At 35.9% G+C, this 26,701-nt stretch overlaps 2 protein-coding genes and 1 non-coding gene across 3 annotated transcripts; 1 reads left to right on the forward strand and 2 right to left on the reverse strand.

Moving 5' to 3' along the window:
- Positions 1 to 1,190: 1,190 nt before the first annotated feature.
- LOC106140545 (uncharacterized) lies at positions 1,191 to 4,797 on the forward strand. Its single transcript, XM_060948030.1, has 4 exons — positions 1,191 to 1,517; positions 2,480 to 2,603; positions 4,100 to 4,280; positions 4,686 to 4,797. Exons 1-4 carry the CDS (start codon positions 1,194 to 1,196, stop codon positions 4,795 to 4,797), a joined length of 741 nt encoding a protein of 246 aa, XP_060804013.1. The 5' UTR covers positions 1,191 to 1,193.
- Positions 4,798 to 6,089: 1,292 nt separating this feature from the next.
- Positions 6,090 to 13,432, reverse strand: LOC106130460 (multiple coagulation factor deficiency protein 2 homolog). The gene is made up of 5 exons (XM_060948307.1): positions 13,353 to 13,432; positions 8,225 to 8,378; positions 7,604 to 7,739; positions 6,943 to 7,033; positions 6,090 to 6,390 (listed from the first exon to the last, which is right to left on the reverse strand). Exons 1-5 carry the CDS (start codon positions 13,363 to 13,365, stop codon positions 6,260 to 6,262), a joined length of 525 nt encoding a protein of 174 aa, XP_060804290.1. The 5' UTR covers positions 13,366 to 13,432; the 3' UTR covers positions 6,090 to 6,259.
- A 12,920-nt stretch (positions 13,433 to 26,352) lies between these two features.
- Trnar-acg (transfer RNA arginine (anticodon ACG)) lies at positions 26,353 to 26,425 on the reverse strand. The gene has a single exon. It is a non-coding gene; the product is annotated as a tRNA-Arg (tRNA).
- Positions 26,426 to 26,701: the final 276 nt, after the last annotated feature.

Here is a 26,701-nt window from a genome sequence, read left to right on the forward strand (position 1 = left end):
AACTATAAAAGTAATTTCGTCACTACAGCTAAACTTCATAAATCAACTCGCCCAATTTTTCACTGAGCATCTAGGGAATTATGTCAGACAGTGTCAGTAACATAGTTATGTCACAGTTATCAAAACTGTCCCAAATAGTAACAGCGAAGTATTACCGCAAGCATTACGGAGGTAAATATGAATGTTCCGGCAGCTTGCCGCCGGCTAACGAGAGACGGGGCCGTCGCCGCTTTCCATTTTCACCGCCTTATGATTATTTGTTTCATTTATTAACTCACTAGCTATCATTGAAGCCCTCAAGGGTGAATAATTTTCCCCGTTTTTTTATACATTTTCCATTATATCTTCGCTCCTAATAGTTGCAGCGTGATGTAATATAGCCTAAAACCTTCCTCGATAAATGTTCTATTTAACACAAAAATAATTTTTCAATTCGAACCAGTAGTTCCTGAGATTAGCGCGTTCAAACAAACAAACTCTTCAGCTTTATAATATTAGTATAGATGTACACAGAAAAGGTGTAAGAATGATAAACTCAGATAAACATATAGGTTCAGCTTATTTCTAAAGAAATCTCTTTCAGCTTTTTTTCTGTTTTTCTAATAAAAAGGTCCTTATAAGTCAGAAAAAAAGATGTAAGATTTATCTACCATTCAAATCTAACAACTAAGATGATGATAAACATCATCTACTTAGAATTTGTCTGCACACCTATATGACTAAATTAAGATTTTTATAGTCAGATAATACCAAAGCACATGAATCTATCTCGAGCAACACAACTAAGATCATGAGGTTGCCCTGAAATACACAGATACAAGTATTTAGGGCAACCTCAACCTCAACCTGTAGGCTCTGTCTACCCCGCAAGGGATATAGACGTGATTATATGTATGTATGTACAAGTATTTACCCTCATACCCCGGGTCCTACAATTTACGGTAGAAATATTATAAGCAGAAGTTTCTTAAGTATTATCTTTTTTGCAATTTTTATTTGAATAATATCTTTCGACACAAGAATAAAACCCTGCCACTAGAGTGCAACAACAATGGAACCATTAGCGGATGTCATCGTGCGTACCACAAACAAAGGAGGCGGCAAGAGATAAAAATACGGACAATACTTTACTACCACCTAAAACACCCTGCACCATCCGCTTCCTACCAGTGGTACCCTGGACCTCATCCAAGATGGTCGTCTTTATCTTCCTACTGTCATTCGTTTTATTAGCCACCGCAGAACATTCCGGAGCTTACTCATCGCCCCAATACGCGAAAAAGATGTTTCCAAAGCAAATCGATACCAACGCGCTACTCCCGAGGGAAATACCTCCTGTGCCGTTCAAAAGTGACAGGGTTGACAGTGAAAATGATACAATGTATAGGTCTTCATTCATGGAAACTGCTGGAAACTTCCTGAGCAGTACAGGTGGTCAGATTGTGAGCGGCATGGCAAAGGATTTCATCGCCAGGTCTACGGGGAGCAGCCAGGTTGGTTTTGACTGCGTAACGCAGGTTCGTATCGCACTTCTTTTTTTAATTTGCACGCATGTTTATGTTCAGCTTTTTTTTGTGAAATTCTAAGGTATTAAGTTAGAATAGTAGGCAATCATTTGTTTTATTCAAGCGATGTATAGTATAACTTATAAGTATTTTACAGAGGTAGGTTTTCAAATATTCCGTAAAATAATAAAAAATTGTACAACGTAAACAAATAAGCTAATTTTCTCTAAGGCATTTAAAACAATTTCAAATTTAAAGGCATAAATAGATATGTCCCTATTCTGCAAAAATGTATAACGTTTCGCTAAATTTTTATACGGAATTCGTTGATAAGCCTGACTAGACCTTTTTGATGAGTCAGAAGGCGAAAGGCATAACGGGAATCCCTATCTCATTCAAAAGATAAAAGGATATAAGACATTTTGTATTTACGCTTCTTGTGACTCATTACAAAAAAATCGTATAAGATTAGGATAAAATTGTGGAATCTGTCGTAGGACGTTATTCTTCTTTTGCTTCATCTTGGCTTTAGTCCGGTTGCATCCTCACCACTGGAGAGGAAGCCGGGGTTGACCATGGATCCTGGATTGGTTGAGTCAGGTTTTTACACGAAGCAACAACCATCTGACCTCCGCAACCTTTGCAGGTAAACCTAACCCGTGTTGGATCAATGATTTACACATCCAATTTGTAAAAAAGCGAGAAAACAAAAGCAGAAAAAGAATAAAATATTATTACCCGGCAATTTAGAACAAGACCATCTCTTTCCAATGGGTGTCGTAAAAGGCGACTACAAGTTAGGCTAATAAATTTGTAATTATTCTTTTCGGCGATGGGCTAGCTAGCTACCAGTCACTATTTAAATCTCAATTCCAACTATAAGCTACACAACTGAATTTTCAATCTTTGTGAGACTGTAAGCACTGTCTACCCCGTAAAGGATAAAGACTTGATATACGAACGTTGTCTAACAGGTCCTCAGCCTGAACCTGACCAACTTGGTGATACTCATCGTGCTGAAGGCTCTGATCTTGGCGGCAGGCTTCTTCGGAGCAGGAGCCTGGAAGGGCGGTCACCACTATGGAAGAAGTCTTGATGGTAAATTTATATTCCGCAAAAAGTTGCCAGAAGGTAACTTATCAGACAAGTCACAAAAGTGACAAAGTCACTCATACAGATTCTATTAAACAACTAGAAAGAGGGAAAGATAGTGATAGAATAGAATAGGTTTATTTTCAAAATTAAATACAAGGAATCACTTATTGACGTCACATCACTAAAATCTAATTATAACTACCTACCACCAAAGCGCATGTGTACAAGATGCGGCGGAACAAACTACACTGCAGCATTTTCACCGGACGTCAATTTATTTACTATTATCAATTTACATTGCAATAAACTACACAGTCAAATATAGTTCTGAGAGTCGAATAAGTATTCCAACTTCCAACATACGCTTGACCATCATTTGTCAACATACATACATACATACATATGGTCACGTCTATATCCCTTGCAAGGTAGACAGAGCCAATAGTCTTGAAAAGACTGAATGGCCACGTTCAGCTATTTGGCTTAATGATAGAATTGATATTCAAATAGTGACAGGTTGCTAGCCCATCGCCTAAAAGAGAATCCCAAGTTTGTAAGCCTATCCCTTAGTCGCCTTTTACGACATCCATGGGATAGAGATGGAGTGGTCCTATTCTTTTTTGTATTGGTACCGGGAACCACACGGCACTGCCGTTGGTTTCATTCATCATTCGTCAACAAACAACAAAATATCAACACGCATCGATCGCCATTACTCCATTGCAAAATCCAATCCAATAATGACCGAATGATTACCCAAACAAAAACTGGGAAGAGCAAGGGTTGACCATCTGCCTATCACCTTGCCCAGGCGCGTGTCCAGTATTAATCCAATCCGGGAGATGCGTTTGTCATGTTCCCGGGATGTCCGTAAGTAATCCCATTGACAGGGGATTATCGACTAGTAGCCGACAAATGACCAGTCGATGTACCTATGCTGCTTTGACGGGCTTTTACAAATTTTTAAAAGCTCATTCGATTCACACGATTGGCAATTATTAGGGAACATAGAAAATTAAAATTAATTCCGGTTTCTGTTAGGGATTTTTGTTTTATTTATTATGATGTTTTAACAATTCCCAACATACTCGTACATACAATATCTTTTTATGCACGTCTTTAATCTGTACTAGATAGACAGACTAAATAGTCACGACAAGACTTTTTATCTGTGATACTTATTTTGAGCATCATTGAAGCCCTCAAGGATGAATAATAAATTTTCCCTGTTTTTTTTTCATTATTTCTTTGCTCCTTATAGTTGCAGCGTGATATTATATAGCCTTAAGCCTTCCTCAATAAATGGCCTATTCAGCGCAAAAAGAATTTAATCAATCAATCGAATCAGTAGTTCCTGAGATTAACGCGTTCAAACAAAGAAACTCTTCAGGTTTATGATAGTAGTAGACATAGATACCAAAAAAAAATTGAAAGCGGCGCTTTGCGGTTGATCTGCGAGTATAAAACCGTCTATAAAATTATATTATCCATGCTTACAGAAAATAAAAACGCCTCGTTCATAACCGAAGATGAGCTCCTGCTGTACCTGGGTTACCTGTCCGGCCAACAAAGCAAGGACTACGGCTGCCTGTACCGCTTGTCCTGTAATAGGCCAGAACAGGCTGGTATGTACTCGTCAGGAGCTGACCTGCTGCTGCAAGGAGCTAAGCTATTCCAAGGGTAAGAAGTGTCATTCTACTCGTATATAGGTATAAGATACGGGGGTAAAAATCCATATAGCTGGGTACCGTGTCTGTGAAAATTCGGTCTTTCCAAATTTTCATCATATATTATTTTGTATTAATAAAAATAACCAATAGGACCACTTCTTCTCTTTCCCATGGATGTCGTAAAACGCGACTACGATATAAGCTTATAAAGTTGAGATTCTTCTTATAGGCGAAGGGCTAGCAACCTGTCACTATTTGAATTTCAATTCTATCATTACGCAAAAAAGCTGAAAGTGGCCTATCAGTCTTTACAAGACTGTTGGCTCTGTCTACCCCACAAGGGATAGACAGAGCCAACAGTTCACGCTAAGAGAATGATGATTGGTTGCAGAAAACCAATGAATATTTGTTCCAGGAACAGCATTGAGCTGGAACCTTACGAGGAAGTCTCCAAGGGCATCAGGGAAGCAGCGGAGTGGGGGGAGAGGGGGGTGAACTGCGAACAACGATACAAATGCGGGGAATGACTTCTTGAATATTTTACAAGCAGAATAACCTAGTATAGTCTTTAATGGAAATGTTAGTGTACCTTTAGTTTACGTTTTTGTGGTAGTTAGAAATTGTAATTTTCATACCAAAGGTCATGTACCTACTCGAATTTAACCCATCGCGCGTCCCAACTTCCAAGCCCTGACTCAAGACTTGGGACGCGCCACGAGTTAAAGCGTTCTTCGTCTAATAGTTCCTAGACAAATGCAAATAAAAATAAATCGCTTGTAATTTAAGTACTTTTTATATTTCTCAAATGGTCACGACAGTTAATTGTTGTCATATTGGAGTACACTGTATTTTTGAGAAACTTTGTTATTGGAAAGAGACTGACATATTTTGATAGAACCATTCTGAGACATAAATAAATATAGTAATACGAGTAATACGAGTAATACGATCGTAAAATTAAGTACGCTAAGGAATGAATTCTCAAAATTTATATGAGAGCCTTGTTTGTTTGTATTATATATTGCTTTATTAAAGTCATGTTTGTGATTGGTGGTAATATTTAATAGCGTTTAATACATTTTTTTAAAAACAAAATAACGAAATATTAGGAATCATATTTTCATTTTAATTATTTTTACCATCTATCATATAAAAATTGTTGGGAAAATGGTAAAAATATATTAAATCATCTACGTATGAACAACAAAACATCTACGACGGTTATAAAAGCATCCTTCTTTTTTGGTTTGAGAAACAGGAAAATAAAAAAATAAACTTCATAGGAAATATATATAAAAGAATAATTTTATTATTTAACTTGATCACGCACAAAATATTACGTCCCTAATATTAAAAAATAAAAAACTTTGTCCTCAAATGCGATCGTTGCTCTTTATGTAGACCTATTTAAAGTTTAGACCTGACAGCATTGGTTGAAACCGTGAAAAAGAGACCTATCTATGAGTTCTTGTGGTCTCCGTCTTGATGCGAGTCCGTACAGTCAAACACATAAATAAGAACGCAGAGCCGAAAATTTACACACATTGCTTTATTGCTTTATCCTTCAAGACAGACAACAGTCTCGAAAAACGCGAAGACGCACGCAATTGAGATACAGAAAGTGACAGATCGATAGCCCATCCCAAGTTCCGTAGGGATTTTGTGCCGTGTAGTTCCCGGCACCAATAGAAAAAAGAATAGGACCACTTCATCTTTTCCCATGGATGGCGTAAAAATCATAAACTTGGGATTCTTCTTTAGACGATGGGCTAGCAACCTGTCACTGTTTCAATCTAAATTCTATCATTAATCCAAAAAAATATTAAAAAAGAAGCTGAACGAAGTCTATCAGTATTTTCAAGACTGTTGGCTCTCTCTAGCCTATAAAATGTAAATATGTATGTATTTTTAACATTAACATACATATAATGTAAATTTTCTTTATGGCTTCATAAAATTATAAGTACTTAAGTTTCTGACATGGAATAACTATCGCTCATTGGCTGCCACCACCCTGGGCGTGCGATCTGATTGGCTGGACCTGGCTGCTCGGTACTCTGCGTAGGAGACGAAGCCGTCCCCGTCTGTGTCATCAGAATCCAGGGTACGGTCCACCAGAGCTGGTATGAAACAAATAGCGACTGTTACATAAAACACTTCGGAATTCAAATGCTTTTATTTTTATAACAGGTCACAAATTTAACAAGATGCCACATAAAAAAAATCAGTGCACAGCAAATTTTTGGATGACTATACAAATAAAACATACATACATACATTCATAAAATCACGCCTCTTTCCCGGAGCGGTGGGCAGAGACTACCTCTCTCCACTTGCCACGATCTCTGCATACTTTCTTCGCAAATAAAAACGCGTGATAATAATATTTAACTTACCCGTGATTAAGTTAACTTTCATTTAAAGGTTTTCTTTAAAATATTTATCTATTAAAGAGAAATTGTTATGTCATTTTCGCAAATTCTGTCAATTCTATCATACAGCCAAATAGTTTAACGTGGCCAATCAGTCTTTTGAAGACTGTTGACCCTGTCTATCCCACAAGGGATATAGACGTGACCATATGTATATATTTTCGCAAAATGGCTTAAAGATAACCTTAGAAATTTTATTTAAATCCTAATCTTTAATAGCAAGTAACGACAATTCCTTACCGATATAAGTGTCAATGTCATTAGCCTCTGGTTCTATTGAAGGGTCACTATCAGGATCTGGCGTCTCATGTTCTATGGTGTGATACACCGCCTGCAACCAAAAGTAGAATTAGTGTCATCTCCGCCTTAATAATATAGCAGCTCCTACAAAGATCTAACTGCATTAGTACTTTCCCCTTCCTCCTGGCTTTAGTCCCATTGCATCGTCAAAATTCAAATTCAAAATTTTTATTCATTATTATAGGATACTTCATATCGCTTAATAATTGTCAAAACGTATGGTTTAACAACATTGGTTGACGTCAAATAAATTACTTAAAACTAAGTTTACTACCGCTTCCAAGGCGTCAGTGCAGAAGAAGCGGTAACAAACTGCACTCTGAAAAGGAGCCCGGTGCATGCCTTTGACCAAGGATCCTGGATTGGGTGGGTCAGGTTTATACATGAAGCGATTCCCGTCTGACCTCCGCAACCTTTTGCAGGTAAACCTAACCTGTATTGTTTCCAAGACTGTTGGCTGAATATATGGATTTTGATCCTTTTTTTTAATGGAGTGATTTCAGAAGAAGGTTTATATGTTTTAATGCGACTCGTGCGAAGCCGAAGCGGGTCGCTAGTATGTGCATAAAAGAATGAGGAATAAGTGGACAAACAATGTTACCTTCAACAATTCCAGGCCGTCCAACTTGGAATTCCTATCAAAGTCATGAGCTGAAAAGTAGTGGAACTCCAACTCTTCAGGGGTCATCTTGGCCAGCGCTTCAGGGGTTAAAACCTTGGAGTCTTCCTCGATATGTCTGGAAATTATAATAAAAAATCATGTTGATTTACTTGAGTCTTGAATATGTACATGCACTGAAGCCCTTCATATAAGCAAGAAGATTGCTTGTGCTATTACATAACCGAGATGTTACCAGAAAAGCGAAAAATAAATACAGATTTTTTTATTGTAGCATGATTCGAAACATCATAGATAAAATGAAGTTACTTTCTCATTTATAATCCTACTAATATTATAAATGCGAAAGTTTGTGAGTATGTCAGGATGTCAGTATGGATGTTTGTTACTCTTTAACGCAAAAACTACTGAACCGATTAAAATGAAATTTGGTATGTAGGTAGCTGAAGACCCAGAATAACATATAGGCTATGTTATTCTGGGTCTTTCTTTTTATCCCGAAGTTCCCCCGGGATTGATTCCACGCGGACGAATCGCGGGCGGCTTCTAGTTATTTATGAATAGCACAATGCAACGCCATTAACATTATATTATTTAGATTACCTAGCATCATGCAAAAGCTGGGAATCACCCGTGAGGGTTTCAGAATCCCTGGGCTTGTAGTGGTGGTGTTTACGGTCAACTGGGCTCTGGCCGTGGGGGTGGTGAGGACCCCGGCGCAGACCCCACGCCAGGTTCAATGTGAGCAGCAGACATACTGAAAATTAGACATACATATGATCACGTCTATATCCCTTGCGGGGTAGACAGAGCCAATAGTCTTGAAAAGACTGAATGGCCACGTTCAGCTATTTGGCTTAATGATAGAATTGAGATTTAAATAGTGACAGGTTGCTAGCCCATCGCCTAAAAGAGAATTCCAAGTTTGTAAGCCTATCCCTTAGTCGCCTTTACGACATCCATGGGAAAGAGATGGAGTAGTCCATGACCATTCAGTCTTTTCAAGCTTGTTGGCTCTGTCTACCCCGCATGGGATATAGACGTGACCATATGTATGTATGTATGTAAATAATAAATATTAAAATTCGTGGCCTTACACGTCTTTTCGAGACTGCTGTGATTTATATGTATAATATGTACACTTCGATGCATTCATACATACATATTCACTTCTATATCCCTTGCGGGGTAGACAGAGCCAACAGTGTAAAAAAGACTGATAGGCCACGTTCAGCTATATGGCTTTAAGATAGAATTGAGATTCAAATAGTGACCGGTTGCTAGCCCATCGCCTAAAAAAGAATCACAAGTTTATTAGCCCATCTCTTAGGCACCTTTTACAATATTCATGGAGAAGAGATGGAGTAGTCCTATTATTTTTCTATTAGTGTCGGGAACCACACTTTGATAAAGTATAAACATACATACATATGATCACGTCTTTATCCCTTACGGGGTAGACAGAGCCAACAGTCTTGAAAAGACTGATAGGCCACGTTCAGCTGTTTGGCTTAATGATAGAATTGAGATTAAAATAGTGACAGGTTGCTAGCCCATCGCCTAAAAGAAGAATCCCAAGTTTATAAGCCAATCCCTTATTGTAATAAAGTATAAAATATTTTATAATTGATCGAAGAATGTACAATATTTTTTTCGCGCTTATAATAGCCATATACACAAATGTGGTTTTAATTCATTTACCAAAACCAGGATAAAAAGGTGCACTCCGGGCTCGTCTCCAAAGAGGTGATGATGAATGCCACAAGAAAAATGAAGTATGATTTGAATTTTTGTTATGAGTTATTATAATGACGTTGACGTCCGATGAAAATGCTGCAGTGTAGTTTGTTCCGCCGCTTCTTCTACACATGCGCTTTGAAAGCGGTAGTAGTTATAATTAGATTTAAGTTATGTGACGTCAACAAGTGATACCTTGTATCCAATTTTGAGAATAAATCTACTCTATTCTATTCTAATCATTTATTACACAGCCTTTGAAATACATTTAGGGACCAAAAACTCAGAGGGAAACAAAACGTTTCGCATACGCACCTAAACAAGACTGCCTCTGTGATTGTACTAAGTTGTCATAATGGTCATCAAACCGTATTGCAAAACCCTTTGACTATTTACAAATAAATAAAGTCAGAAGCAAAACGTTAAGGCACGCGTCATCAATTTATCACGCAGCTAACAAAACAATTAATCGGCACACTATCGACATTGCCAACTATACCTGCCTGTATAATTGAAGTATTGTCAAAGGGTAGCTGGACAGCTGGGGTCTGGGCCCCATGGGGCCCGCGGACCCTTCTGGGGGAACCCCCGGGGAAACAATATTCACACCTCATTTGACAAGAACCGCCCCCGGCGTTGTCATCAAGTATAAGAGAAATAAAATGCTCCAGCCAGTTCTAAATTAGCCCTCTTTGAATATTGTATGTTTGTAGTTTTTGACCGACTTCAAAAAAAAAAAGAGGAGGTTTCTCAATTCAACCGTATATACATTTTTTTGAACAGTTCAAAATTAATGCACGTCCTGTTATTATTTTTCATTAATAGACTTTTAGTCTAGATACAAATGTAACTATGGAACAAATGATGAAAATTATTATCAGTAGTTCCATTATGAAACTGTGTCACGAATGATGACTAGTTCCATTATGCCACAGCTGAACGTGGCTTCGAGACTGTTGGCTCTGTCTACCCCGCACGGGACGTATATTGATATGACTATAGGTATGTATGTAGTTCCATCATGAAACTGTACCTTGGTACTAGTGTCAACAAATGATCCCTTAAAGAGTAGAGAGCAGTTTTTAAAAGACTTAAGACCACATTCAGCTTCTTTGCTTAAGGATTGAATTGAGATTCAGATAGTGACAGGTTGCTAGCCAATCATCGCCCTAAACAAAGAATCCTTTGATTTACTTATTTTTTAGTCTTAAACCTTATTTTATATCGATGCGAAATTCTTTGTTATCTCTTTAATCTATACTAATACGAGTATTATAAAGCTGAAGAGTTTGTTTGTTTGAACGCGGAAATCTCAGGAACTACTGGTTCAAATTAAAAAAATATTTTTATGTTGAATAGACCATTTATCGAGGAAGGCTTTAGGCTATATAACATCACGTTCAACTATTAGAAGCGAAGAAATAATGAAAAATGTGAAAAAAACTTATTCACCTTTGATTTGGGCTTCAATGATACCCAAAATAACTATTCCACGCGGACGCAGTCGTGGGCTTAGCTAGTTTTAGATACTATGAAATGGCAAAACATCACTTCCTTCTTATTGCTTGTTCATCGCTAATTTTTCAAGTCCGCTACTATCGTAATTAAACATACATACATAAAATCACGCCTTTTTCTAAGAGGCTACATCTTTCCACTTGCTCTGCATACTTCCTTCGCTTCATCCACATTCATAACTCTCTTCATGCAAGCTCGGGTACTCTAGACCAAGATCTGATCATGATACGTTTATCTACACCTTTCAACTCCGACCTCTCCCAATTAAACAACATCACAAATAAAAATATTTTTAGCAAAAAAATAAAATATCATCAAAATAAGAACACAAAAAGTTACATCAAAGCAATTTAAACCCATAACAATTACAAATCTCAAAACAGGTGCGCCCTTTAAAAATATCTATTAACAGTACATTCAATGCACCGAATGCATAATTTACCCACCCAAAAAAGAATAAGTACACAAAGTACTAGATGCATAGAGTGCCCGCATCGAAGCTAAAGAAACGAGAATAGTAATTATATTCATTCATTCATTCATATAGTCACGTTTATATCCCTTGCGGGGTAGACGTTCCGGGGCCACATTCAGCTGTTTGGCTTTATGATAGAATTGAGATTCAAATAGTGACAGGTTGCTAGCCCTAGAAATAAAAATCCCAAGTTTATAAGCCTATCTCTTAGTCGCCTCTTGCGGCATCCATGGGAAATGAGATGGAGTGGTCCTATTATTTTTTATATTGGTGCCGGGGCACCACACGGCACAATTATAATAACAATACATCACCCTGATAGGTGATTTATTGTTATCTTCAAGAAATTTTCTTTGTTATCAAATTTTGCTTTTAATATTTTTTTCTTATTTTAGTAAGGAGATTTGGGAATTCAAGAGGAATATGGTAGGCCTGCTAGCAATAATTTAAAACATGGAAACCGCAAAGCAGAACATGTTGTACAACTATTATTGTACTAATATAGATAGACGTTTGAATGATAATCGAAATAAAATTATATATGTATATATATATACATATATATTCCAATCATGATTTGTTAATAATTCAAGATTAACTTGAATTATAAATTTAGCTATAAACTGTTTTGTTGACTGTGCCTAACGGACTCAATATTTTGATACTATCCGAATTTTCGGTGAAAAGAATTATACTCAATTATAACTCAAAAAATTAGATAACATATTAAACCAAAGTAGAAGTAATATTTTACATATATTAGTTTGAAGTTTCGATACAACAAAACGCGTTCTTCAATTATATGTAGTTTCAAAATTGTTACTCTAACACCCGCCCTGAACATTTGGCGAAAGACGACACTGTTCTCTTATCGAGCCCCACTTTATTACAGGGCAGTGTATAAAATAAAGCCATAATGGAGTACAAATTACTCGCTGGTACAAGTGCGCCGTACATATGTCGAGGTGTCCGACATAAGCGGGGGATACACACGGTCGGTCAGGATGGAGAATATAAATTTACGAAGTTTCATTTTATTAAGTTATCGCAAGTATCGGTGGCCCAGCTCGTTTCCTATTTTTCTTAATGTAATCGATAAAATAAACTGAAATTCAAATGTATTTCAACAAAAAATTACGCATGGAACACATCCATGACTTTCAAGCTAGAAGCACATAATTGGAAACTTACTGATTTTTAACGTCGAGTTTGCCTGTGGTCTTTACGAGTGAAAACGTTTAAAAGTAATAAAAAAAAACATTTAATATAAGAACATAAGACAAACTAAAGCATTATAACAGGTTGAAAGAGTTTACAAAATAGATACTCAACAAAATTCAAATTGCTGCGCCTTCCGCTCTCCGGGCATCAAAGCCGTATGTCACGAACAAAATCAAAGGTACCGGACCCCAAAGTAGTGCAGTGGGGAGCAGCCCTGCGTATTATCGTCCTATAACACCCTAATCCCCCGCGGTCACAATGGATCCCGACACGGGTCACAAATTCCTTTATTTCTTACAAGCTTTGGTTACATTTAAGGTTTTAAGCATTAGTCTTTTTAAATCTCTCGCTGTAATCTCACAACATGTTAATTAGTACTATAGGGTGTACGGCCGTGTTGAAAAACGAACTGTTTCTGCTTTTTTTCAATAAATTAAATAATAATAATGAATAATATATCACGATGAATACTAAAGTTTAAAAATTTCTGGAGTAATTTCAGGAAATAATGGGAAATAATCCTAATTGGGACCTTTTATACTTCCCCCTGGTGTCACCACCAAGACGACAGAATTTTTGTGTGCGCAAAACATAAACTTCTTAAGCATCCTGAATAATATCTCATCAGACTGAAGCACTCTTTATTTTACAATGCTTCCGACCAGTAAAATCTTTGCAGGAGACTTATATTTTGCTATGAAAATCTAACATAATGAGCAAAATCATCTTGAAATTCAATTCATGCTTTCCAACAGTGTAATAATTAATCAGAATATTTACCTTCTAGTCTCATTTCTACCGCATATCTCCTTAATAATTATATTTTTGTTTATTTCCAAACACAACTTGACAAATTCTCGTCTGACATTCGTGACAAAATAAATCAATGTTACAGCGCAGGCGCTGCTGTTCCACGCCATATTAGTATTTATTTATAAGAGCATAAGATCTATAACTGCGAAGTGTGGATATTTTTTCAGCGCATGTGTACTAAGGTATGTCAGATTTTGTTAGTTTTGCTCACCCTACGTGAGATGGCGGTAGTAGTCTTTGTAATAATTGACCTTCGCAACCTTTGCAGGGAACCTTCCATTTTTTTTCAATTCTTTATTGTAACAATTTGTAAAGTACAATATACTTAATGCTAATAGCATTATCTATCAGTCTACCTTTGGGTTAAGCCGAGAACCTTTGTGTAAGTGATAATTAATAATGTATAATAAACATTATAATAATACCATATATACCTACTATCATAGTAAAAGGTGTACTAGATGTAGAACCTTTTCACCTAGTCGTCTTTAACGTCATCCATGGGAACGAAATAAAATGGTCATATTTTAAAGTACTTGGAACTACACAACACAATAGTTTTGCTTGCTCATGTATTTTGTGAAAAAGATAAACACCAGGTTATGAGAGGTCGTCAATTTAAAATTTGTACAGACAAAGCCAAAATTTATAATTTGCAGGAAAAGAAAAAAAAAGAACCGCATTGCTTCAAAAGTAAATAAATGCAAATAAAATTTTCACGGTTTCTGTTTTTGCATAACGATGCATTTATAAAGTAAATTTATATCGGATATATTTATAACGGATACATACATCAATATTAATCTGTTAACTACATTCACACGACTAAGGGATAAGCTTATAAACTTGGGATTATTTTAGGCGATGGGCTAGCAACCTGTCACTATTTGAATCTCAATTCTATATTAAAGCCAAATAGCTGAATGTAGCCTATCGGTCTTTTCAAGACTGTTGGCTCTATCTACACCGCACGGGATATAGACGTGTTTAAAGGTATGTACTACGTACATACCTACATACATATAATCAAATGTTTATCTCTTACGAGGTAGAAATAGCCAAAATCTAGAAAAGACAAGGCCACATTCATCTGTATGGAATTGAGATTCAAATATGGCTGATAACCCATAGCCTACAAGAAAAATTATAAGTTTACTAGCGTTTACTCGAAAAATTTTACATGTGCCCGGACGAAATGCAAGTGGCAATATGTATATATTTTATAAGTAAGTAAGTAGGTAACACGCTCAGAGTATGAAAGCCTACTGAAGTTGAAGAAAATGGATGTAGACAGTAATGGCGTTTATTTCTAACTCCACACTGTATTTACTTACGCAAAATACCATCAAGATCGATTAAGTTGTTCAATGTAAAGAGGTTACAAATAAACTTACTTTTCCATTTGTATTATTAGTTGGAATTAGGATGGGATACTTGCTATTGATAACATTAATTATTCACCAGACAGAGGTTAGATATACCTAAACATGACTAAGTTTTCTAAAATGCATTTGACACAGTGATCTAGAACGTCCTGCTGGTGCTTATTTCTAAACTTATTCTGTCTTGCTCTGCCTTAAATTAGTTTTCATCTTATCTGCGTAGTAAGTAATAAGCAGTTCACCTTGACCAGACCCTGCCTTCTTGGCGAAATAACACTTCTGGTGTTCCTCAAGGTAGTATCCTATCTCAACTTGTATTCCCAATTTTTAATTACTCATTTGCTCATCGACATATCACCTATCACTTTGCTGATTATGTGATGCCAATGCTAATGAAATTGAATTTACTTGTTAAAATGCAAATTACCGCTCGTCAAGACTCCTTGCAGGCAGGTCTATATTTTCACACTGTTTCGCTTTGATTTCGATATTTAGGTGATTTACAACATCATAAAATGTACCTAAATGGTACATCGAGGGGTTATATAACAGCAGGAGGCTTTTTTGTAATATTCTTTATAACTCTTGTCACTTAAATGGCTGGTTGAGTTTCTACAATTTTACTCTCGTTATCATTCAGAATTATGTTAATAAATCCACATAATCGCTTCTCGTTGCCCTCATTGACTAAATATCTACTTTTAATTCACTTTTAAAGAATTTATTTTTTACAAAACACATAATTACCTAAAAATAATATATACTTGCGAAAATTATAAATTACAACACCATAAATTTCTGGGCAAAATTCTTATTTATCTAAATTCCTATTATCTTCGCAAGTCACCAATTCCCGAATTTGTCTGTTTACAACCCTCTACCCCCTGTACATAGTTATATTTCCTTAACAACTGCATAGCTACATTCACCGATAATAGCCTCTGAAATTTCCCTATACGACTCATTTTCTCTTAACTCGAATCTGAAATAGATCTTTATTCCTTTAAACATAAGAACAGAATTTGCTGACACAACAACCTATTCTTTCTAAACTAAAAGCGTAACTACATCCGCTGAAAACAAAAGGAGAATAAACCTAATATCTGCACCATTGAAGTTGATTTTCTTTCGTTCGGAGGTGCAAGTAAAGGCTTTTTAGGTAGGATTTGTTTATGTTTATACCGAGCTGCTGTGGGTGAGTTAAAAAGAGACGGATGTATGTAAGCGTAGGGGATTGTATGATCGATAACGCCGTGTGTCGACATTCTACGTAATGGTCGTTTTCTTAAATTTGCATTTTAATTGATTTCGCCTTGAAGAGTGCCTTTTGTGGCACAAATGGCAGTTAGTGTTGGCTTGTGACTTGTCGAGCGATTAAATTCTGAGCTTCATTTCGTCTAGAATTCCACTTTGATAGTTTGGAAAGCGAGTTACAGTCGTGTGTTAATTCCGTATGCGGGTTTTAATTCAGGTTGAGATGAAGATCTCTCTCTAAACTTTTTAAGAGTTTTGGGTCTGTCTACCCCGCATGGGATATAGACGTAATTATATGTATGTATGTGAGATCAAGATATAAAAAGCCCTTTAGCAACCTGCACGCTGTACGATTTCCATAACGACTGAAATAAAGAATTCCTAATGAAATCATAATAGTTTTTACAAAAATGAATTCTGACACTGTTAAAAAGAAGATGCTATCAATCATATAAGTATCTTTTATGTAAGTACAGTTAAGCATAGCTTTAGATTCAACCCTGTAAATAGATCATCGTCTTCGTGACATTAGTCCCGGTTATGTACCTCCCTGGGTCCACCTGTTACCACGATCCTGGTGTAGGTAAATCAAGTCTTTCACATCTGTTCTTACAAGGGAACCTCATCCACATTGGATCATGGTTACGCAACCAATTACATGAAAGTGCATGTTTTACGATGCAAACAAAAATAACAACCACATTCACAAGTCTGTTTGAAGAAATCACATAGTAATTAGATACATGAATAGATAAAGTCTTTATTGCACGAAAAGAAAAAAAAATCTGAAAATTAAAAAAGATTTCTGTTCATGCCAAAGCAAAAAACAAACAAGTGAACTGCTTGATTGAAATAAAATTGGAAATTCTCTATGCGAAAAACCTGTCACCATATAAATCTCAATGCCGTTCAGCTGAACGAGGTCTTACGTTACGACACAGTTGGCTCTATCTACCCCGTGGTAAATTTAAACTAAAAATAAATCAAAATAATAATTTAATCACTGAAATAACCCGTAGCTTCAAACAAAAACACATTACCATCTCCATTCTCACATATTTACTTGATTCACAGAGCTATATGTGCCGGTTCCGTATGTTAAAAACAATGAATGTTCTCCTTTAGGTGGCTGAGAGGGCGGGCGTTGCCTAGCAACCCCTCCCCCCTCCCGGATCACTTTTAAACTTTCATGTCGGAAAGTTTTTAAGGTTTGCTTGCGGCTCTCAGATTCTCCATGTTTTTGTTTTAAGCCCCTTTGCGAGCGCGCAAGAAGGCTGGAGATGTTTACGACTTTAATGGATTTTTCGTTTCTAGTAAAAATTTGAAAACGAATAATGTGATTGTATACTGTAATCAAAACATTCTTTTATCTATTAAATAGGATTAAGCGGTTTTTTGTTAATTAAACCTCCACCGCAATAAAGCAAAATAAATAGATATCAGAAATAGCAAACGGAAAGATATACTTAATTACAAATTTTATTATATAAATGTAAATTTTGTATAAAATCTCTTCTGGTAATTTAAATTAGAACAAGTAAAACTGCAGAAAAGGCTTACTCGAATACTTAAAGTCACGCCTCTTTCGCAGAGGGATAGACAGCTTCATTCACATTCATTAATCTTTTATACAAAATTAAGACAAAGAAAGTCAAATTCTTCTTCAGTTTACTGTACCGTTATTATTGCTTATTGGATACAAAACAAAATCTTTACTAACACTCTTAACATCTATACCACTAACACATAAAAAGTATCGACATACTTTTAATTTAGCTTTTCATCAGAGCATGTAGAAATATCGCTAAATGTTGCCAACATGGCGCGCGAAAAAAGTAAAAATATTTTCCCGTTCATTACGCTCGGAACGCTGAGAATTTCGCCACGCTACTTACTCGCATGTTTGAAAAACGAATAGGTTTCAGAAGAGATTTTTAAAAATAGAAAATGGGGCATCGGCGTTCGTTGATTTCGGAATTTTTAGGGCTGTTAACATTTTGAACGCACCTAATAAAAAAAATATGTTTTATAGGTTTATGACAATTTGTTTTTGGTCTGCCTTAGTTTACGATGCAAGAATATTCAAATCATTGCAATAAGCTATTCCTCTCCGACCTCCGTGATGCTATAACTTTATGCCATTGATGAAAAATAAATGATTTTAAAATAAGAGCTATCCTTATCGTTCCATCCTCTTAAATCCCTAGAACTTAGCCGCTACTTTTAATTAGTGGTTCAAAAGCAAGTTGTCTTGAGAAAAATCTATGGAAGCGAAGTATTTTCATGGGCTACGTTTTCATTTTAAATCTTTTATTTTAATGTAACATAAATATATATTTTAAACCAATTAAAACAAACATATTTATATTCAGTATTAGGCAATGTTTCATTAGGTTTAAAATTTAATTTTTTACAACGTGTTGCACATGGAATTTTAATATATTCTCAGCGAACTATTTTGATTAGTGAAGAAATTATAATATAAACCAAGGTATGCAAGATCGATTGACTCCACAAACGTAAACGAGACTCAAATTAAACATTAATTCCTTACCAAACCTTTTCTTAATAAATAATACTGAACCCTACAGCGTTTAGGGAGCTCAGACGATGCTTACCCAAGGTAAAGTTTTTAACTTAGCAGGGAGGCCTGTACAAAATTGATGAGAGATCCAAACCCACAACCCACCAAGCAAGACCGAAGGTGCTTTTAGCCCCTAATTGGTGAGCTTTTAAGATTGCCTTGCGTTCGTTTGACATCGTATCGCGGCGCTGGCTACCCGCCATTTTGCCATGAAAAAATAATTGCAAACAAGAATGCTTGTAGATTTTCCAGCCAGATTTTAAATTTGATGTCGATGGGAATATTTTGTTAATTATTTTTTTAACTGCAACTTATAAAAACTTAGTAGTATTTATATAATTATATATTTTCAAGTAAGAACAGCAAGATGGTCTGTAGACCTAAGAGATTACATATCTTTCATTAATTACATCACTTTACAAAAATAACTATTTAGCATTAAAAAAATATTTAAAAACTGGTTGAACAAAAAAGGTGTTATTAAAAGTTATAAAGTAACTTTTTACCACTAAGTATAAATCAACGTTTTTCTAGTTCATAATCCTTGAAAAGTGCTAACCTACTTCATTTTATTTAACCAACACTTAAAAATACCTAGGTATATCAAAAGTATTAAAACGATCAGTGTCATTTATTTTTTTTAAATCTACTATTGTCCCGACTTAAAATCATAGAATTTCAGCACAATGGCAGCGCGCCAATTCCCATAGCCACGTGGCTGCAATAAAAAAGTTAAGCGTTCTAATTTCAAATTAACGGTGGGCGGAGTAAAGCGAGCGCGCCAAAATAGGTGCCAATTTTGACAGCGGGGTAACCAAAAATTTTCTTGTCATAATATTTTTGCAAACAATTGACAAATGCATTCGTCAAGAATAGATTTCACGCCTATTTTGCAAATAACAAAACAAAACCGCAATTAGCATAGTAGTTGCAGTGTTCATTGTAAAAGGAAGAGTATAATTTTTGAATGGATTAACAAAACGAGAGGGCGTTGGTTTTATTTTATTCGTTACACCGAGCACGCGTGACATTTTTTTTTTTAGAAAATTAACTGACAGATTGCGGAAGTAATCAATCAAAAAACTCAGAATTCCATTGTCTTTATTCTAAAAAAGTTAACCCATAAATGAAAGTATTAAAGCATTTTGGGTAGCGGAAAAACTAATTATTGAGGTCGCTGGATTTTGATTTGAAGAGATGATTGAAAATTGCCGAAAAGTATAAGCAGGAGGCGGGATAATCACAACACAACACGTACCTTAATTTCCAGGGCCAGGGCTCCTCTTGCATCAGGGAAGAAACGGTCGACCGGCTTCTCAGCGTGCAGATTCGGGAGCACTCCTATTCTCAAATGCGTATAATAGTAGTGTTAGGTATTAAAATAACTAAACTGTAAACCACGCACTTCGACTTATTTCATTATTTTTGTAATTATTAGCGGGTTAGTCAATCGGCGTCCATATTTTTTCACGGGATATTGAGACTAGCTTTCAATCGCGTCTCAGCCCGCGTGAAAAATCCCTACCTATATCTTTCTCAGTAGTCGACACTGTATGTATGCTCAATTTCATGGAAATCGGTTCAGTTGTTTTTTTAACGTTAATAACCTTAAACTTTAAGAGTTCAAGTTTATATGTTGTTAAAACCAATGTACCTTCGTTGACTCATTTCTAATTCAAAAATAAAGAAATATCATGTTCTTGTTAAAGTACCTATACTTAGCAAATTTAATAACGAGAGAGACAAACGAACACCCATTACTATTTAAAATATTGGCATGATTATTTTTTCTAAATATTTTTGTATATTTAAATCAAAATTTTAAATAAAAAATACCTCGTTCCATTTCTCTCCTGTAAATCGTAGGGCAAGTGAGCCCTTTCAGGGGTCGGCTGGACCAGGTAGCCCGGATAATTTAGACCCGTAAGCCCTTCGACCGGCGAATAAATATGAATACAAGAGTGGTTAATAATTTATTTTCAAATTATTTTTATTTATGCCATGTAGTTCCCGGCACAAATAAAAAAAGAATAAGACTACTCCATCTCGTTCCCATGGATGTCGTAAAAGGCGACTAAGGGATAGGCTTATAAACATGGGATTCTTCTTTTAGGCGATGGGCTAGCAACCCGTCACTATTTGAATCTCAATTCTATCATTGAGCCAAACAGCTGAACGTGGCTTATCAGTCTTTTCAAGACTGTTGGCTCTGTCTACCCCGTAAGGGATAAAGACGTGATCATATGTATGTATGTATGTATTTTTATTTATATATTTCAACTTTATACACGTACAATGTACAACAGGTGGACTTGATGCCACAAGGCATTCTCTGCCAGTCGAACCTTTGGACCGAACTAAGATGGATGTACGGGTAGTGCGATAACTGTAAAAGAAATAATAATAAGAAAAAATAAGTGCATGTATTGTTTTTCGTCTCACATTACTGCAATCATTGATTTTGGAGGATTCTTAAATATGGAGGCTTAAAGCATTAATTAGCTTTTCAATTAAGATGTACCTAATCATGCATAAAGCTTTACAAACTAATAAACTCAAACGAATGAAGTAATCAACCTGTCAGTATTTGAATCTCAATTCTATCATCAAGCCAAAAAGCTGAACGTGGCCTATGAGTCTTTTCAAGACTGGTGGCTCTGTCTACCCCGCAAGGGATATAGACGTGACTATATGTGTGTATGTATGTATGAATGAAGTAATGAAAGTTAAGATCAACAATCAACGCTAAGCAGTCAATGTCATCGATACTATAATAATAATATGTAAGCAACAATCAAAACTCAGAATTGGATTAAAACACGATTGCGCCACTACAGAGCCCAAATCCAAAATTGATGTAAAATTGCGCTTCACCCCACCCTGTATAACCGTAGAACCACCCGCATTTTCAGAGCCGGCTTTACCTGTAAATTGTACATGGGTTCAGGGTTTTAAGGGGCGCCGAATTTAGTTTGCTTGGTAACTAAATACATAATTACATAAGATATAATCACGACTATAACTCTTGCGGGGTAAACAGTGCAAACATTCTTGAAAAGACTGACCAAAATCTGACCGTAACTTTAGGAGATTAGCGCAAATATACAGACAGATAAAAAATAATAAACATCTTAATTAATCAACTGAGAAAGAGTTCGTAGCGCCGCATCAAAATCGGTCCAGTAGTTTTTGAGATATTCATTATTTCGTAAAAAAAATAAAAGTGTACCCGAACTCTTTATTCGCAGCGCAACACAAATCATGCTCGTATGTATGTTTAAATAATAAATCATACCGACTAGAGGGCGCCAAGTTACTAATTGCACAATGTCACTCCTAACTCTAGAGCCGCCTTCCGTATTCTAAACACCCTGTATTCGGCTCAGATAAACGGCGGGCCGTGCCGTCTCGCTGCCATTAAAAACTTATTAAACATCATCTCTAGCAATTACCGGGTCCCTCGGACCCCTTTCCTCACCCCCTCACTCGCCCCGCCCCCACCTGAGTAGTGGTCCTGGGTAAATAGATGGGTGTCATTTGTTTTAAGATGGGATAAAGTTCAATTCACGTATGACTTGTAAATATGTGTACAATAGGTTGTTACAGGATTTAAAAATAAAATTCTATTGGCATCTTCACCATGTTAATAAGATTATTTGGATTTGTTTTAAGATAGGTTTGAAGTTGGAGGAATGAGGAGTCTTGCCAAATTCCCCTAATAGCCAAAAACTATGTTCCTATATGGAAAAAAAGAAACATTGAAGATTCGTAAAGTCGTATTATTACAAACTTTGTCGCATTAGACATTCATTTGAAATTGTTTCTGCTTGATTCTGAGAGGTATGTTCTCCAAAAAAACATTGAAGATTCGAATGATTGAAATACCTACAATATATGTATACATATATACGAGGAAAATTGCACAGATTGAGTGAGCTTCAATCTAAACTTTTGCTAAGAGATACTAAGTCAACGATGCTATATTATACAATTTATTAATACATACATACAGTTACGACTATATCCCTTGCGGGGTAGACCGAGCCAACAGTCTTGAAAAACTGAAAAGCGAGTAAGGGATATGCTTATAAACTTGACATTCTTCATTTAGGCGATGGTCTAGCAACCTGTCACTATTTGAATCCCAATTCTATCATTAAGCCTAGCAGCTGAACGTGGCCATTCAGTCACAAGATTGACTCTGTATACCCCGCAAGGCATATAGACGTGATACTATGAATGAATGAACATTCTTAAATTTGTATGTACATGTCTTAAACCAGTAACACAAGTCTCGAACTCACTTCGTCAAGTTCGATATATTTACGTTTATTTTATTAATTCATTGAAGTACTCGTACAATTTGCAACATTTGTTCCCAGCATGTGCGCGGACCGCCCCCTGTCCCGCCTTCCCTATCCAGGATCTTTGTTACCCTGTAATGAACGAATTACACGGCTTTCACTGCTAGTTTAGACACGTGGCCGCGTTTTGAGATTGTATGATTTTGTATGTTGATGATTTGTTGATGTTATGAATCTATTAGACATCTAAGGGTAAGGCTTATAAACTTGAGATTCTTCTTAAAGGCGATGGGCTAGCATCCTGTCATTTTTTGAATCTCAATTCTTAGGACTCTTAGAATATAATCAATATATTATATTCTAAGAGTCCTAAGAATCAGTCCTATAATAAGCCTTTTCACAAAGTATTTTCTTTACATACACTTTGAATTTTTGGTCAGACATATCAAGAACCGAATCCGGCAAACTATTATAAAATATATAAATATTCATATTGAAATCATTAGTTTTATATTCATTCATATTATTTAATGTAGACAATGTGCATTCGTACATATACATATTTGTAAATTGACGTCTCGTGAAAATGCTGCTGTGTAGTTTGTTACGCCGCTTCTTCTACACATGCGCTTTGGAAGCGGTAGTAGATAAAATTAGATTTTAGTGATGTGACGTCAATAAGTGATACCTTGTTTCAATTTTAGAAAATAAATCTATTCTAATCTATTATAACTTACACGTGTGAATGGAATCACACTTCAGAGGAGACTAACAAACCGTTACAAAAAAAAACATCTAAAAATTTATCAAAATATAATTTGTTGGGTAGTTTCACAACCAATCAGAGCGGTGTACGTTGACGTGGCGATCTACTTCCGTTTCCTTCGGCCATACTTCCTGTGGTGCCTTCGTACTGTTTTTAGTCGTTTTTTTTTTAGTTCTGTTAAAAGAATCATTCCTATTATATTATAAATTTATTTATTTAAACTTTATTGTACAAACAATGTTGATGCAATGGACTGGAAGCCATTTCATATTTTTCAACGGCCCTGTGATGCCCTCATTTGAAATGAAGTAATTATCGGATAAACTTCAACATACATATTTACATTTTTTAAACTACACACTTATTACATATATATTCTTATATCTAATGCAACAATTTTGCACAAATGGTTCGTTGCCTGGAAAAGCATGACAACCTGAGCATTGAAACTCGGCCGATTAACCTAATATGTGTTGTTCCAATTTGTGTTCTGTCTTTTCGACTGAATTCTAGCCGCCTCAAATCGAATAAATGAAGTAACTATGCCTGCCAAATTGTGCAGGTTTCCTTAAGGTGTTTTCCCACACCGTAAAAGAAGAAAAAAATATTTTACTATGCATTCACGAACAATAAAGGTTAAGTTACATAATTAAATAATTGCTTGCACCAAAATAATCTCCAAAAGCTTCGTTTAGCAACTAATTTAGATAATTCAAAATACAGTCATAGCCCGTAGGTATAGGTAGGATTTGAACTTGTGCATCATGCCCTCTTATTTGAGCAACTTAACAGATCGACCACCGTCGCTCTCAGGCCCGTATCAGCATCAATAATAAGCTTCTAGGCTCAGTCAGTATTAAAACCACGGATGTTTACCTACAGTGCTACCAACTTATCGCTTCGATGCTAGATCAGGCGCTTTTTATATAAATGAGACTTATAGGCGACTAAAAAAGGAATGTCGAGGATAATTATTCCGTGCTATTTACAAATAAAACAGGTATTAATCTCGCACGCAACGTACCTTTATTTTATCTCGGATGTTTCGAATCATGTTACTATCATCCGTGATCATGATTACCGAGGGACTCAGTTTTATAATGATAAATAATATAAAGCAACCCAAAAGTTTAAAATCAATTATTCTGTGATTCCAATTATGTATCCAAAAATATGTATTTTTACTTTCTTTTTCTATTTAAATCTTAACAATCTGGCTCTGTATAAGATCCAAGTTAGCGCATTTTCATCAGACACAGTTGGCAACACTGTATGGCTGACTGCATTACTGCATAGTGCATTAAAGCCGCATCTACATAGGCCGTAATGCAGGCTGTAGATGTCCGAAGTGGCCTATATTGGTATTTGACACGGAGTTAGAAAAGACAGAAGATGAAACAAAAAATGTTCATACATACATATAGTCACGTCTATATCCTTTGTAGGGTAGACAGAGGCAACAGGCTTGAAAAAACTAAAAGGCCACGTTCAGCTGTATTCTTATTGTTTTATATATGTATAATACGAGTATAATTTATACCTTGTTGTTCGAGTCATGGTCTCTTTTTTTAATCAGCTGTTTTAGAAAGGGAGTCAAGGTCTAGTTATGAACCTTTCACTTCATTTGTGACCACGATAGGTCGGAAATTCTATTTTACTCCAATGGCCTCCACTGCATCGCCTTTGTACAACAGAAGTAATAATCGAACTCAAATTTCATTTAAATAAATTTTGATATATATCATTTATATATTAGTCTTTGCCAAATGCTACAAACTACAAACTACCTAAGCACTTAACCCCTTGGAGGCTAGAAGCCCTTTTAAAGAACGGAACGGAACGTTCTTTAAAGCGTACACAAATCCTTTTTAAAAACAAAACGAAACGCTCTTTAAAATGGACACAAGTCCCAAAAGGTTGCTGGTACTTCCTACCCAAACAAATCTAAGTATTGGTAGGAGAAAATGCACCAGCTGAAGAAACACTTCCAGTATTGGTCACCAACTCGCCAGGATTTATATTATTTTATTTCATGATATTATACAATTCATGCCGTGTGGTTCCCGGCACTGTGCCGTGTGGTTCCCGGCACTATTACAAAAAAGAATAGGACCACTCCATCTCTTTCCCATGGATGTCGTAAAAGGCGACTAAGGGATAGGCTTATAAACTTAGGATTCCTCTTTTAGGCGATGGACTAGCAACCTGTCACTATTTGAATCTCGGTTCTATCATTAAGCCAAATAGCTGAACGTGGCCATTCAGTCTTTTCAAGACTTTTGGCTCTGTCTACCCCGCAAGGGATATAGACGTGATCATATGTATGTATGTATACAATTCAGATGTACAGTGAGTCAATTTCAGTTTAGCCAGCTACCTGCCTTTCTCACTACTAACTTGAGTAATAAGACAATATTTTTTTTCTATATCTGCAGCTTCACTTTTCTTGAAATTCCTTTGTTTTTTTTTTTTTTGTTCCTGAATGTTCCCATTTTTCTACCACTATTTTTCTCTTAATAACCATTTGCGCAACTAAAACCCGTTGGAGGGTATTGGTCTAGGAATCGTGTTAAATATAAATAAACATACAATCGAATTGAGAACCTCTTCCTTTTTTTAAGTTGGTTAAAAAATGCAAAATACATATATCAAAAACAAAAACGTATACCATAAAGTGCGACCCTGCCAGGATTCGAACCTGGAATCTTCTGATCCGTAGTCAGACGCGTTATCCATTGCGCCACAGGGCCAGTTGGAAGCACTGCTGTAATTTACAACATGTAGCAATTGGTCTATGTTCACACCATACTATCTATTTAGAAATTGGAGTAAGACTTATACCGATTTCTTTAGAACTTCGGGTCAGGTTAGTAGGTAATAAATCTTTTCATTGCATCATTCATTTCTTATTCATACTCGTAGTATGTAATTATATTACCTTTTAAAACTATACTGCAATCATAGAAATTTTAATATTATAAATTATGGGAATTCTTTAGTTACAATATACATACATATAATCACGT

Source organism: Amyelois transitella, chromosome 15, assembly GCF_032362555.1.
Source record: "Amyelois transitella isolate CPQ chromosome 15, ilAmyTran1.1, whole genome shotgun sequence".
In the NCBI taxonomy this organism is placed as follows: Eukaryota; Metazoa; Arthropoda; class Insecta; order Lepidoptera; family Pyralidae; genus Amyelois; species Amyelois transitella.